This window comes from Artibeus jamaicensis, unplaced genomic scaffold, assembly GCF_021234435.1.
Source record: "Artibeus jamaicensis isolate MK-2021 breed Jamaican fruit bat unplaced genomic scaffold, CSHL_Jam_final contig_233, whole genome shotgun sequence".
NCBI lineage: Eukaryota > Metazoa > Chordata > Mammalia > Chiroptera > Phyllostomidae > Artibeus > Artibeus jamaicensis.
Window position 1 is genome coordinate 53,259,031 of NW_026521486.1, and position 13,565 is coordinate 53,272,595.

General features: G+C 35.9%; 1 protein-coding gene across 1 annotated transcript; it reads left to right on the forward strand.

The window, feature by feature from the left end:
- Nucleotides 1-11,840: 11,840 nt before the first annotated feature.
- LOC119036413 (olfactory receptor 6C1) lies at nucleotides 11,841-12,781 on the forward strand. The gene is given in 2 exon segments (XM_037128175.2): nucleotides 11,841-12,135; nucleotides 12,138-12,781. Coding segments are annotated over 2 exon segments (939 nt in total).
- Nucleotides 12,782-13,565: the final 784 nt, after the last annotated feature.

Here is a 13,565-nt window from a genome sequence, read left to right on the forward strand (position 1 = left end):
TGTGGCATAATGAATTAGACACATTGCAGAAAAATTTTAAAATATAAACATGAAGTCTCAGTAGCTTCTTTAAATCACAGTGAAGTCCCTGTCATCCTTGTTTATTCTCTATGTTTTTTCTGTTTGCATTGTATTTTTACAATTTAACTTAAATTGCTTTTCTTATGTATCTCCCCCTGTGGTGATAGGTTGTTGCTGTGAATGACCAGCATTATAAACCAGAGTACGATAACACTCACTCCAAGTAAAGCAAGCTCAAATCTAATTGTCAACTGATGATGTCCTATGGTTTGACCTATAATTTCTACCAGGTTGCAGTAGTATGCCAGAAAGTGATCTTCAAAAGGAAAATGTGTATCTGAAATACCTTGCTCCATAAGCACATACTGTGTTATGATTCTCCCAATTGTGGCAAAGCAGAAGTGCCATACAGCATCCCTATTTGTCACTGACACTTTAAATAACATTAGAATTTCTCGATCATTTGACCCAAATGGAAGAGCACTAATTCTAAAATCAATACTAAATTTCATCTGGAAAAAATTAAACATGCAGGAATGATTAAGAAATTTTGGGAAATAAGCAATATGAGAGGATTAATCATAGAAATATTTAAGTATAATATAAAGTTTCTATAATCAAAACATGCACTGGGGCAGGAAGGCAGAAAGATTAATGTAGTAAAAATATAAGTGATACATTTTTAAAATTTTTATTTAGTTATTTTTCAATTATAGTTTTCTGTCTATTTTTCCTATCCCAGCCCACCCCGCCCCGTGCTCCCCACCTCCCTCCCATTTCCACCCCACCTTAGTTATTGTCCCTGTGTCCTTTGTACTTGTTAATAGGTAAATTCAAGATGTATCACTTACTAAAAAAATAAGTGATACATTTTGAATTTACCTATTTGAATTGTTCTAAATTTTAAAATATTCTTATTGCTTCACATATGCCAAAGACAAAATTAAATGAGCAAGAATGGGAGAAACCCTATACAAGTGAACATAATTATAAAATAAATCAACAACCATGGGATGGGAAGAAGAAATAATTGATACAAATAACTTTCCAAGATAGTGTTTTGACAAGTGGCCATCAGTAAGACAGACACTGCAAAAAATCTTTGAACATTATTTAGATTTAAAAAAATAACAGAGCTATAACAATTCAGAAACTATTTTGTGTGTGTGTTGTAGAATTGAGTAATTGGTAGGTAGAATGTTGGGGCTAGGTCTCTCACTGTTGAGAAAAAGAGATACAATTGTGGTATAAGAAAAGTAAAAAAATTCTATGATGACGGACTGGAATAAAAATTATCAGTGTGATACTATTATTTTTGTAAACATATTTTCTCTCTCTGTCCTATGAAAGTTCCAAAGAATGATGACAACTGAATACTGAAGAGCCAACAAAGCATCCAAATCCTGGGCTCTAAATAACATTTCTTGTTAAAAATAACCTCTGAGGACTAAAGAAATGACCAAAAGAGATATGAAAAGATGCTGAACACCACTAAGCATCGGGGAAATGTAAATTACAAACCTAATGAGATATGACCACACATAGTCAAAATGGCTATTATCAAAAAGTCAGTGAAGAGTGTGTTGGTGAGGATGTAGAGAAAAAAGAACCCTTGTGCACTGTTGGTGGGATTGAAAACAAGTGCAGCCACCATGGAAAACAGTATGGAGATTTCTCAAAAACTAAACCTAGATCTACCATACAACCCAGGAAACTCACTTCTGGGTATTTATCCAAAGGAAACAAAAACACTAATTTGAAAAGATATATGCATCCTCTATGTTGATTGAAGCATTATTTATAATAGCCAATATATGAAAGCAATCTAGGTGATCATTCATAGATGAATGGATAAAGAACGTGTGTGCGCGTGTGCATGCGTGTGTGTGCGCACGTGATGGAATATTACTGGGCCACAAAAAATGAAATCTTGCCATTTACAACAACAGATATGGAACTGGAGGGTATTATGCTAAGTGAAATAAGTGACACAAAGATAAGTACTGCATGCTTTTACTAGTATGTAGAATTTAAAAAACAAAACAAGTGACCAAAAGGGATGTTTATGAGAGAAGTGGGGGTGCAGTATGAGTAAAAAAGGGGAAGGGGGATAAAGTCAATAATACGGTGAGAAGTTTGCATGTTTTTCAGAGAAATCAAAAAATATCTGGATCCTTTAACCACTCTGATTTGATCACTTTTATTTTCGAATTTTCAACATGGCAAAATATTTTTGGTAATTGAATTTCTTTCTCCATTCTCTGTAGGGAGTGAAACCTGAAAGTAGAACTATGTATTTAATTGCCTTAAAGCCTAGTCACTGTTCAATCTCATAATTCCTCGGAAATAATTGGATACAATATTAAAAAGCAGAAATCCTACTTGCTTATGGGAAGAAGTATAATAGGTATAAATCAGTCTAAATTAAAAGTAAGTTTCTAGGAGGTCAGAAAAAAGATAGAAAGCAATTAGGGACTAGGAATAAAACATAAAGGTAGAAAAAGTGAAAGAATGATCAAGGAAGACAGACATGAAAGTCCGCACCTAGGGGTCTGAGTAAAGACATAACAGAAAAGAAACATAGCTAATAGAATTTTCAAATAAAATGCAATGCTTCATGGACTAGAAACTCACTACCATTTCATCTAAGAAAACCCATAAAGAATGCATTGCTCACAAATACATATGTGGTGAAGACTAGATACATAACTAACTTCTTTCTGTGTCACATTCTGTATATTCATAATAATAATATATACCTCAAAGACTTTTTTGTTTTGGAAAAAATGAGGTAATTTAAATGCATAGCCAATGCCTGCTAATCAATAAAATATCAAAAATTATCACTATGTGGGACTCCCGGCGAGATGGAGGTGTAGTGAGACATACTTCACCTCCTCTCAGAGCCCTAAAAAAAAATCAAAACTATTCTCAAAACAAAATACAAGCAGAACTGCCAGAAAATTTAACTGTATGGAAGTCAAGTCTCACAACCAAGATTTAAAGAAGAAATATTCATCCAGATGGACAGGGAGCCAGGTGGGGAGGACACAGTGTGGCATTGACAGTAAGGCAGTGGCAGCAAGGCAGTGGTAGCAGCAGCCAGCAAAACAGGCAGTCCCACATTCACGTGTGGCTGCTAAAATCTGGGAGGATACCTGGGGAGCATGTGATTCTAGCCACAGGCCAGTCCATGCAGCCCAGGTTCCAGTGTGGGAATATAAAACCTCATAACTTCTGGTTGTAAAAACCAGTGGAGGTTGGTGTGGTGGAAGAAACTGCCAGTCTCTCAGGAGAATCCATTTAAAGGACCCACGTGGCCCTAGAATGTACACAAACACACCCACTCTGGGATTCAGCACCAGACCAGCAGCTAGAAGGATGCCAGTTGCATACAGGAAGTGAGGGAAGTGCTTGGAAATAGGGCAAGAGCCCAGCAAATGGCATTGTTCCCTCTCAGACCCCTCCCTCACATACAAGGCTATAAAGCAGGTTGCCCCACCCTGGTTAATGCCTAAGGCTCTGCCCTTTACAACATAACAGGTTATAAGGGCCATAAAAAGGTAGAGTCAAAGCAGCTCCCCCCAGTACACAGAAAGAAATACAGGGAGACAGCCAAATTGAAAAGATAAGGAAATATGGCCCAAATGAAAGAACAGATCAAAAGTAAAAAATAAAAAACCCAAGGAAGTGACACAGAGATAGCCAACCTTTCAGATGCAGAGTTCAAAACATTGGTGATAAGGATGCTTAGAGATTTCACTGAGCATGGCAAATGCATAAGGGAAAAAATGAAGGCCACAATTTAAGAAAAATAAAGAAAAATCCAAAGGGAACCAACAGTGGAAAGAAGGAAGCTGGGGTTCAAATCAACAATTTGGAACATAAGGACGAAATAGTCAACCAGAACAGAATGAAGAAACAAGAATTCAAAAAAGCAAGGAGAGAATAAGAAGAATCTGGTACATGTTCAAATGTGCCAACATCAAAATCATAGGGATGTCAGAAGGAGAAGAAGAGCAAGATATTGAAAAGTTATTTGAAAAACTAATGAAACATCTTTTATGTGGCAAAGGAAATATACATACAAGTCCAGGAGGCACAGAGAGTCCCAAACAAGTTCAACCCAAAGAAGGCAACACCAAGACACATCATAATTAGAACACCAATGGTTAAAAGTAGAGAATCTTAAAACAGCAAGAGAAGAGGATCACCTGCAAAGGGGTACCCATGAGACTATCAGCATATTTCTCAAAAGAAACTTTTCAGGCAAGAAGGGACTGGTGAGAAGTATTCAAAGTGATAAAAAGCAAGGTCCTATAACCAAGATTACTCTGGCCAGCAAAGCTATCATTTAGAATGGAAGAGTAGATAAAGTGCTTCCCAGAAAAGGTAAAACTAAAGGAGTTCATCATTACCAAGCCCTTGTTATATGAAATGTTAAAGACACTTATTTTAGAAATCAGAAGGCTATTTCCAAAAACTCAACAAAATTCACTCTGCTATCCTACAGAACTTGCATTTAATTTTTTACTCTTTATTTTTATTTGTTGTTATTATATTATTATTATTTCACTTCTCTTCTTGCTCATTTTTGTTTTGTTTGTTTGATTTTTGTTTGTTTGATTTCACTAGTTTTCTTTTTTCTCCCTTTTATATTGCATTTTAAATTCTCTTCCTTCACTTGTATTGCAATAACACACTACTCTTGTTCTTTTACTTTTTATTCTTTTTATTCATATCATATATTTCTTGTCATATTATTGTTGTTGTAATTCCTACACATCACCCTTCACTGGTCTTGGTCTATTTTACTACCTTCCTGAACGTTATTTCTGCTATGGTTAACGTTATTCTCTCACACACTACACCCATTCTGCGGGCTTTACTTTCACTCTGTCACCATCGTACCTCACCTAAGCACTCTGTATCTAAAGTCAGCTCACATTCTTCTTCTCCTCTGATTGGAGTCTTATCCCCTTTTCACCTGTTATGAAAAGTGGCTAGTTGGAGGAAATATCATGGTTATTGCTGTACTTCTCCAAAGGATCTCCTATCTGTTTTATACTTGTTGGTACTTTAAATCTCATAAAATACTCTCCCACTGCCTTAATCCACTTTGCCTTTGCCCAGCCCCTGATCACACACAAGATGAGGTGGGAGTTATTCATACCACTAAACACACTGGAGGAGAGAACCTACCAACAAAGGAACTACCAACAGGTAAAACCCAAGTACAACAAGAGAGCCTACACAAAGGGAAGAAAGGGCACACTAGAGCATCCAGACAAGGGAGATAAAAGAGATCACATCACTGAGTCCCACAGAACTCCTACCACAGAAGTTCACCCTACAAAGACAGCTAGCAAAGCAGAGATCAGGAGTGACAGAAATAAACAAAAAGTGTTACCTAAAATGGGGATACAAAGAAAGAACCCACAATCAAAAGGAATGGAAGACTCCCCACTAAAAGAGCTAAATGAAGTGGAGGCAGGCAAGCTCTCAGATACAGAATTCAAAAGAATTGGTTATAAGGACGCTCAAGGAACTCACAGACAACTATAAGAAACTGAGTAAGAACTACAGCAACAGAAAAAAGGAAATAGAAAGTATAAACGAGAACCAGGAAGAAATGAAAAACACAATTTTTGAAGTAAAAAACACACTAGAAGGAACTACAGGCAGGGTGGATGAAGCAGAGGACTGAATTCATGAGCTGGAAAACAAGGTAGAAAGACATACCCTGCTAGGGCAGCTGCATGAAAAATTATTTTAAAAATATGAAGATGGCTTAAAAGAACTGCAAGACAAAATGGAGTGCAACAACATTTGAATCATGGGAATTCGAAAGGAGAAGAACAGGAGCAAGGGATAGAAACCTTGTTTGAAGATATAATGACAGAAAACTTTCTGTGTTTGGACAGGATAAAAAAAACCGCACAAGTTCAGGAAGCACAAAAGGCCTCAGTGAAGATGAACCCAAAGAGGGCTACTCCAAGACGCACCGTAACTAAAATGCCAAGTTGTAAAGAGAAAGCAGCAAAGGAGAAACAAAGGTAACATACAAAGGAGCTCTGATAATGTTACAGAATGGACCTGTGGAGGTCTTGAGCTATAGCAGCCAATAAATAGCCTGATTTGAAAAAGCAAAACACAAAATTCTTAAGAACCTACAAATATTACATAGTTTTTACTAGTGACCTGCACAATTTTACTGGTTTTTTAAACTCACCTTACCTCATTAGGAAAGGATTATATTATTATTAGTCTAGTCACAGAAGGCAGTAACTCCTAATATTATACTTAGCATATAAAATACAACATGAATCAATCAAAACAGAAATGAAATGAAGAATGAAATGAAGAAATTCTTCAACTGACATTCCTGGTACTCCAGACTGAGCAGGAAAAGAAAATTCATAAAATATTAGCAGTATTATATTATAGCATCAAAAGTTTTTATTGGGAGCCAGATTAAAAATAATTGAGCTAATAAATGTACTTAGTGCAATGTGATAGATTATAAAAATTTTTAACTGGCAAATACCCATGTGTATTATCCTTTATATTCCTTAGTGTGTTGTGTGTATTCCTGTTCTGACTGAATCAGTCCCCTTGAGCCAGTGTCTGAGAGACTAGATAAAACAGGAAGTAGCTTGTGAGAGGAAAGTCTATATTGAAAAACACCAGAGAGTTTTAAAACATTTGATATTTTTTCTCCTTTATATATTTGTTCCGTCCTCACTCTCTATGTCAAAGAAATATATTCCCTATGGATCAAATGGGAAATTTAATACAAAAACATTGGCAATGGAAAGCAAATTTGTTAGATGAGAGGAAATATTTTCAGAAATGTTGGGCTCCCTGGAATACAACAGTGACAGCCGCTAGTATTTTTTATATTGCAGATGTTCAGACCGTTACTGAGCCTTTCTGAAAAGCCAAGGTAAGTCGGGCCTAAGGAAGACAATGGGGCAAAATTCAGACAACCATAAGAGCACTCACAATAAAATATAATAAATAAATAAATAAATAAATAAATAAACACATACATAGAGTATTTTACTCACCAAAAATTCCTTTGAGCTCTTAGAAGGAAATATAAACATATGTTAATGTGAAGTATTACTTTTATTACAGCAAGTCAACTAAAAGCAAATCCCTTGACATATTGACTATGAAGGAAGCTTAAAATCTTGAGTTGTCATCCTGGCTAAAGACATCATATACTCAAGTTACATGGTCAGTAGTGTACCTACCTATTCATTTATAAAAATGAACCATCTTTTAATGGAGATCTTATAACTAGGTATCTTTGTCATTGTCTCAGCTCAACCAGAACCAACAATTGCCCAGTATTATAGCTACTTACAAATACAAAATGAAAACAAAAACCTCTCATTGTTGGTTGAAGAACTTCTATAGGTTAAAAAAAGAAAAAGGAACAATGTTACTTTAGGAAATGGTTTGAAACACGCAATAGAATTTTCCCAATCATTCTCCTAAGAATGGCTTTGACCTGAGATCATGGATCTGGGAATGTGTCTAGAACTTGCCAGCACTGACCTTTCTGCTTCCACGTAAGTGATGGTGACAATGCCCTGCTCACTGCTCCTGGCTAAAAAATAACCAGACTCTTCCACAAGGCTAAATACTTCCTATGCAAAAATCAAACAATATTCCATTCCCTTTGGTTTATAAATAACTGAAAGAAAAAAAGTTCTATCCACTAAGTAACTAGAGTATGTGATTTAAAGATTAATGTCAATAGACCAGAACCAAAATATGTTTGTTAAAGTATAACCTGTCAACAGTATAGTGATTGTGGGAGAGAGGAGTGTAAGAGAAATGAATGGTAATGAAAAAATATAATAAAATAATTTTGAGAAAATTGTAACTCATAAGGATATTATAGTTACTTATTAAATATGCATATGTATATCTGTGACTTTAGCACATAAGTGAGGGGTCCTGGCCAGGTAGCTCAGTTGGTTAGAGTGTCCTTCCAATACACCAAGGTTACAGGTTTGATCTCTGGTCCAAGCACGTACAAGGAGCAACCAATGAATGCATAACTAAGTAGAACAACTAATCAACTCCTCTCTCTCTATTTCTCTCTAATCAATAAATAAATGTCTTTTTAAAAAGAAGACAGTGAAAGTCTCCCAAATCTTGTTAATTCATCACTTACTAGTTCAACTTTTTAAAATTGTTCAAGTACAGTTGTTTCCCTCCATTATTCTCCCCCACCCATCCCACCCCCATCTCCCACTCTCCACGTGTCCTTTATACATGTTCCTTGATGACCCTTCCCCTTCTTTCCCCTGTTATTGCCTTCCCCCTACCCTCTGGTTACTGTCAGTTTGTTCTTTATTTCAATGTCTGTAGTTATATTTTGCTTGCTTGGTTGTTTTGTTGATTAGGCAACTTTTAACTTAGTTAAATAAGATATACTTGGAGTTAAATTTTATAGCTGCATATATTAAAAAGTGTAAAAAGAGATAAGTATATTTTGTTTTAATATATCAATTTAGTCATTTTCTATTAAATAAAGGCAGAAAAATATGATCTCTATGTCTGTGTGTTTCTAATTGAATACAGACTATGAGGTACTTTATTTAAGAGAACAGATTTTAATTTCAGATAGTCTGTGATTATACTTGACATTTACCAGTTCTATGAATATATCCAAGGTGCATGCCTCTCTGACCTCAGTTCTTTATTAGGAAATAAAAATAGTTTCATGGGCGTGTTATAAGAACTAACTGAGAGAATATCTAAAAGTCCTTAGCACTTCACTAACATAATAAGTGCTTTTGCTAAATCACAATTACTATACATATCCTTTCCAAAGTTGGGAATTAACTCCAACTGAAAGAAAACTAAAGTAAATAAAAAAGCTCTCTATAAAGCATGTTAAGTGCCACATGATTTGTAGAGCACTTTCATTTATATTATTTAAACCATTGAGCCAAAAAGAAAAAGAAAGAACTTATGCACACAGACAACAATGTGGTGATTTTGGGGAGGAAGGGTGGTTGGGGGTGCAGGAGGATGTAAGGGGGCTAAAAAGTGATGGAAAGCCCTGGCTGGTGTAGCTCAGTAGATTAAGCACGGGGCCTGTGAAACAAAGGATTGCGGTTCCATTCCCAGTCCAGGGCACAAGCCTGGGTTGCAGGCCAGTAGGGGACACATGAGAGTCAACCACACATTGATGTTTCTCTCCCATTCTTTCTTCTTCTGATCCCCTCTCTCTAAAAAAAAATAAAATAATACTAAAAATAAAATAAAATTTGATGGAAACACTATAATTAAGGAAAAACGCCCTTGATATTTTAACTTCATTTTTTTTAACTAAAAATGTGGTAACACTGATTGATAAAATTATATAAATTTCAATTGCTGGCAGGAATGTAAATTGGTACGACCACTGTGGAAAACAGTATGAAAGTTTCTCAAAGCATTATGAGTAGAGCTGTCATATGGCCCAGCAATCCCTCTTCTTAATATCTACCCAGAAAATTTGAAAACATTTACTCATAGAGATATATGCACTCCTATGTTTATTGGAGGATTATTTGTTATAGTCACCTTCATTTTAAACAGAGAAAACTGAAGCTTTGAGAAATTAAGTAATTCATCTAAAGTCACAAATCCATTTAGCAGCCCATTTGTATTTTAATCCATATTTCTCTAACTGCCTAATTTGTATACTTTCTATAATAACAATTTACCTTGGAATGTCATAAATAATAAATTAATAACACTTTGAATCTGTAACTTTTTATTAATTTACTTTTTCTTTCTTGTCCAAATTGTAGATGGCTAGATAATGAATTAAAGTGTGAGGTTATTAGTTGAAGGTCATCATAAACCCCTGCAGATATATGTTAGTATTTCTAAAATTATTATTGAAAGTGATTGAACATTGTGGTGCATAGGTTCTTTGAAATTGATGTTTTAGGATTCTTGGGGTATAATCCTAGCAGTGGAATTGCTGGGTCAAAAGGCAGGTCAATTTTTATTTTTCTGAGAAAATTCCATACTGTTTTCCATAATGGTTGTACCAGTCTACAATCCCACCAACAGTGAACTAAGGACCCCTTTTCCCCACAACCTCTCCAACATTTGTTGTTTGTTGCTTTGTTTATGATAGCCATCCTGACTGGTGTAAAGTGGTATCTCATTGTGGTTTTAATTTGCATCTCTCTGATAGCTAACGATATTGAGCATCTCTTCATGTGTCTCTGAATATTCTGTATGTCCTCCTTGGAGAAGTGTCTGTTCAAGTCCTTTTCCCATTTTTTAATTGGGTTCGGTGTCTTCCTAGAGTGGAGTCGTGTAAGTTCTTTGTATATTTTGGAGATTAAACCTTTGTCTGAGGTATCATTGGCAAATATGTTTTCCCATACAGTTGGTTGTCTTTTTAATTTAATACTGTTTTCTTTAGCCATGCAGAAGCTTTTTATTTTGATGAGATCCCATTTGTTTATTCTTTCCTTTATATTCCTTGCTCTAGGGGACATATCAGTAAAAATGTTGCTGCGTGGAATATCTGAGATTTTCTTGCCAATGTTCTCCTCTAGGACTTTAATGGTGTCATGGCTTATATTTAAGTCTTTTATCCACCTTGAATTTATTCATAGCAGCACAATTTACAATAGCCAAGAGTTGGAAGCAACCTAGGTGCCCATCAGTAAATGAATGGATCCAAAAATTGTGGTACATATACACCATGGAATTTTATGCAGCAGAGAGAAAGAAGGAGCTACTACCTTTTGCAACAACATGGATGGAACTGGAAAGCATTATGCTGAGTGAAATAGGCCAGGCATTGAAGGACAAATACCATATGATCTCACCTTTGACAGGAAGCTAAAGAATAAAACAAACAAGCAAACAGAATAAAAACAAAGACTCTGAAATAGAGAACAAGTGGGCAGCGACCAGAGGGGAGAGGGAAGGGAACCTAAGGGGAAAAAGGGGGAGGGATTTCGAGGAACAAGTATGAAAAACACAGAGTTGAGGACTGGGGGTGGGGGGGGAATGGGAGGGAGGGGGGAGACCGGGCGGGGGGGGGGAAGGGAAAAAAAAAAAAGGAAAAAAAAATGTACTTGAAAAGTAACTAAATAAAAAAAAAAAAAGAATCAAAAAAAAAAAGAAAAAAAAGAAAGTGATTGATAATATCCTTTTTCTCTTTATTTGTTTCTATGAACGCTAGTATGAATGCTGGGAATTGAATTTTCCCATCATTATTGAAATGATGAAATATAAATTATTCAGACTTCTCCAGGAAAGTAGTCAACTAAAACAATTGTGGAAAAAAGTAAATAGCATCTATTAAAATAATCCTTCTTAACACTTGATGGATCTTTCTGAGAAGTCTTTGTGTCATTTAAGCTAAGAGAAGTTACTTTTTAATTAATTACATTTATTGGAGGTGGCATTGGTTAATAAGACTATACAGGTTTCAAGTGTACATTGCCCTAACATGTGAATCTGTACCTTGCATTGTGTGTCTGACACCCAAAGTCAAATCATCCTCTGTCATCACATATTTAACCTTTTCTACTACCCCTTCTAATTCCCTTCCTTCCCTAGTTACCACCATACTGTTGTCTGTATATAAAAGAGAAAAAAATCCAAGGACCATTGCTGTTATAGGTTCACTTTAAATTTCCCCTGATGGTAAAATAACACACTATTTCAGCCACATTCTGGTTCTGCACTTGGATAGTTGTTAACCCACAATTCATGTAGTGTTCCTCATGTTTTCTCCTATAGATCTTGCAGGAGAAAACCAAAACATCAATTGAAGAATGAGAAACCATACAGAAGTAACAGAATTTATCCTCCTGGGACTGTCAGATGACCCAAAGCTTCAGGTAGTCATCTTTGTCTTTCTGCTCATCACCTACATGCTCAGCATCACTGGAAACCTGACCATTATAACTCTTACCCTGCTGGACTCCCATCTCCAGTCCCCCATGTATTTCTTCCTCAGAAATTTCTCCTTAATAGAAGTTTCATTCACAACTGTCAGTATACCTAAGTTCTTGGGCACCATTATTTCAGGTGATAAAACCATTTCCTTTAATGATTGCATTGCTCAGTTATTTTTTTCATTCTCTTGGGAGTCACTGAATTTTACCTTCTGGCTGCCATGTCCTATGATCGTTATATTGCCATCTGCAAACCTCTGCATTACATGACCATCATGAATCGAAGGATCTGTATACTCCTTGTCTTCTCTTCATGGCTAGCTTCATTCTTAATCATATTCCCTGGAATCATGTTACTCTTGAACCTTGATTACTGCAGATCAAATATTATGGACCATTTTACCTGTGATTATGTTCCCCTACTGCAACTTTCTTGTTCAGAAACAAAATTCCTAGAGATAATGGGGTTCTCCTGTGCTGTGTTTACTCTGATGTTCACTTTGGCATTGATATTTCTGTCCTATCTCTATATCATCAGAACAATTTTAAGAATTCCTTCTGCTAGTCAGAGGACAAAGGCCTTTTCTACATGTTCATCTCACATGATTGTCATTTCCATCTCTTATGGCAGCTGCATTTTTATGTATATTAAAATTTCAGCAAAAGATAGGGTGTCCTTGAGGAAGGGAGTTGCTGTGCTGAACACCTCAGTAGCTCCCATGCTGAATCCTTTTATTTACAGCTTAAGGAATCAGCAAGTCAAGAAAGCCTTCATGAACATGGTGAGGAAGAGTATTTTTCACAAGCAAATTAAATAATGTGGCATAATGAATTAGAGACACATTGCAGGAAAATTTAAAAATAAACATGAAATTTCAGTAGGTTCCTTAAATCACAATGGACTCCCTGTCATCCTTGTTTATTCTCTATGTTTTTTCTCTTTGTATTATATATTTACAACTTAACTTACATTACTTTTTATATGTCTTTCTGACTCTCATTCTTCTGAACATGTCACAATATAATAATTTAATTTTTTATTTATGTATAGTTAGTATAAATCTTATATTGATAATGTTAATTTCAGGTACACAATAACACAACTCCTTAAACAATAATGTTTAAAAGTTAAATTATATGTTGATTTTTGTGTAGGAAAAAAATAACCACCAGGTTCCCACCCAGCTCTTTTGGTTCTCAGCAGCTTTCAGGCATCAAGAGTATGTTAGTTCCCATTAGGGCTCCAAGATCAGCCAGGGGCATCCAACCCTTTGGAATCTCTGTGCCACACTGGAAGTACAAGAGCTGTCTTGGGCCGCACATTAAATACATTGTGACACATAGTCACAAAAAGATCTCATAATGTTTTAAGTAAATTTATAATTTTGTGTTGGGCTGCATTCACAGTCAATCCTGGGCTGCATGCGGCCCCTGGGTTGCAGGTTGGACACCCTGGCAGACAGTAGCACTTAGCTCCTGAAAAGGTGAAATGTTGTACACATGTTCTACTCTTCTCCTTTCCTTCTGAGGGAGGGGCTACTGAGCAGTATTGGCTTGAATGTACTGCTGAAAACAGGTGAAGCATAAAATATCCAGAAAATC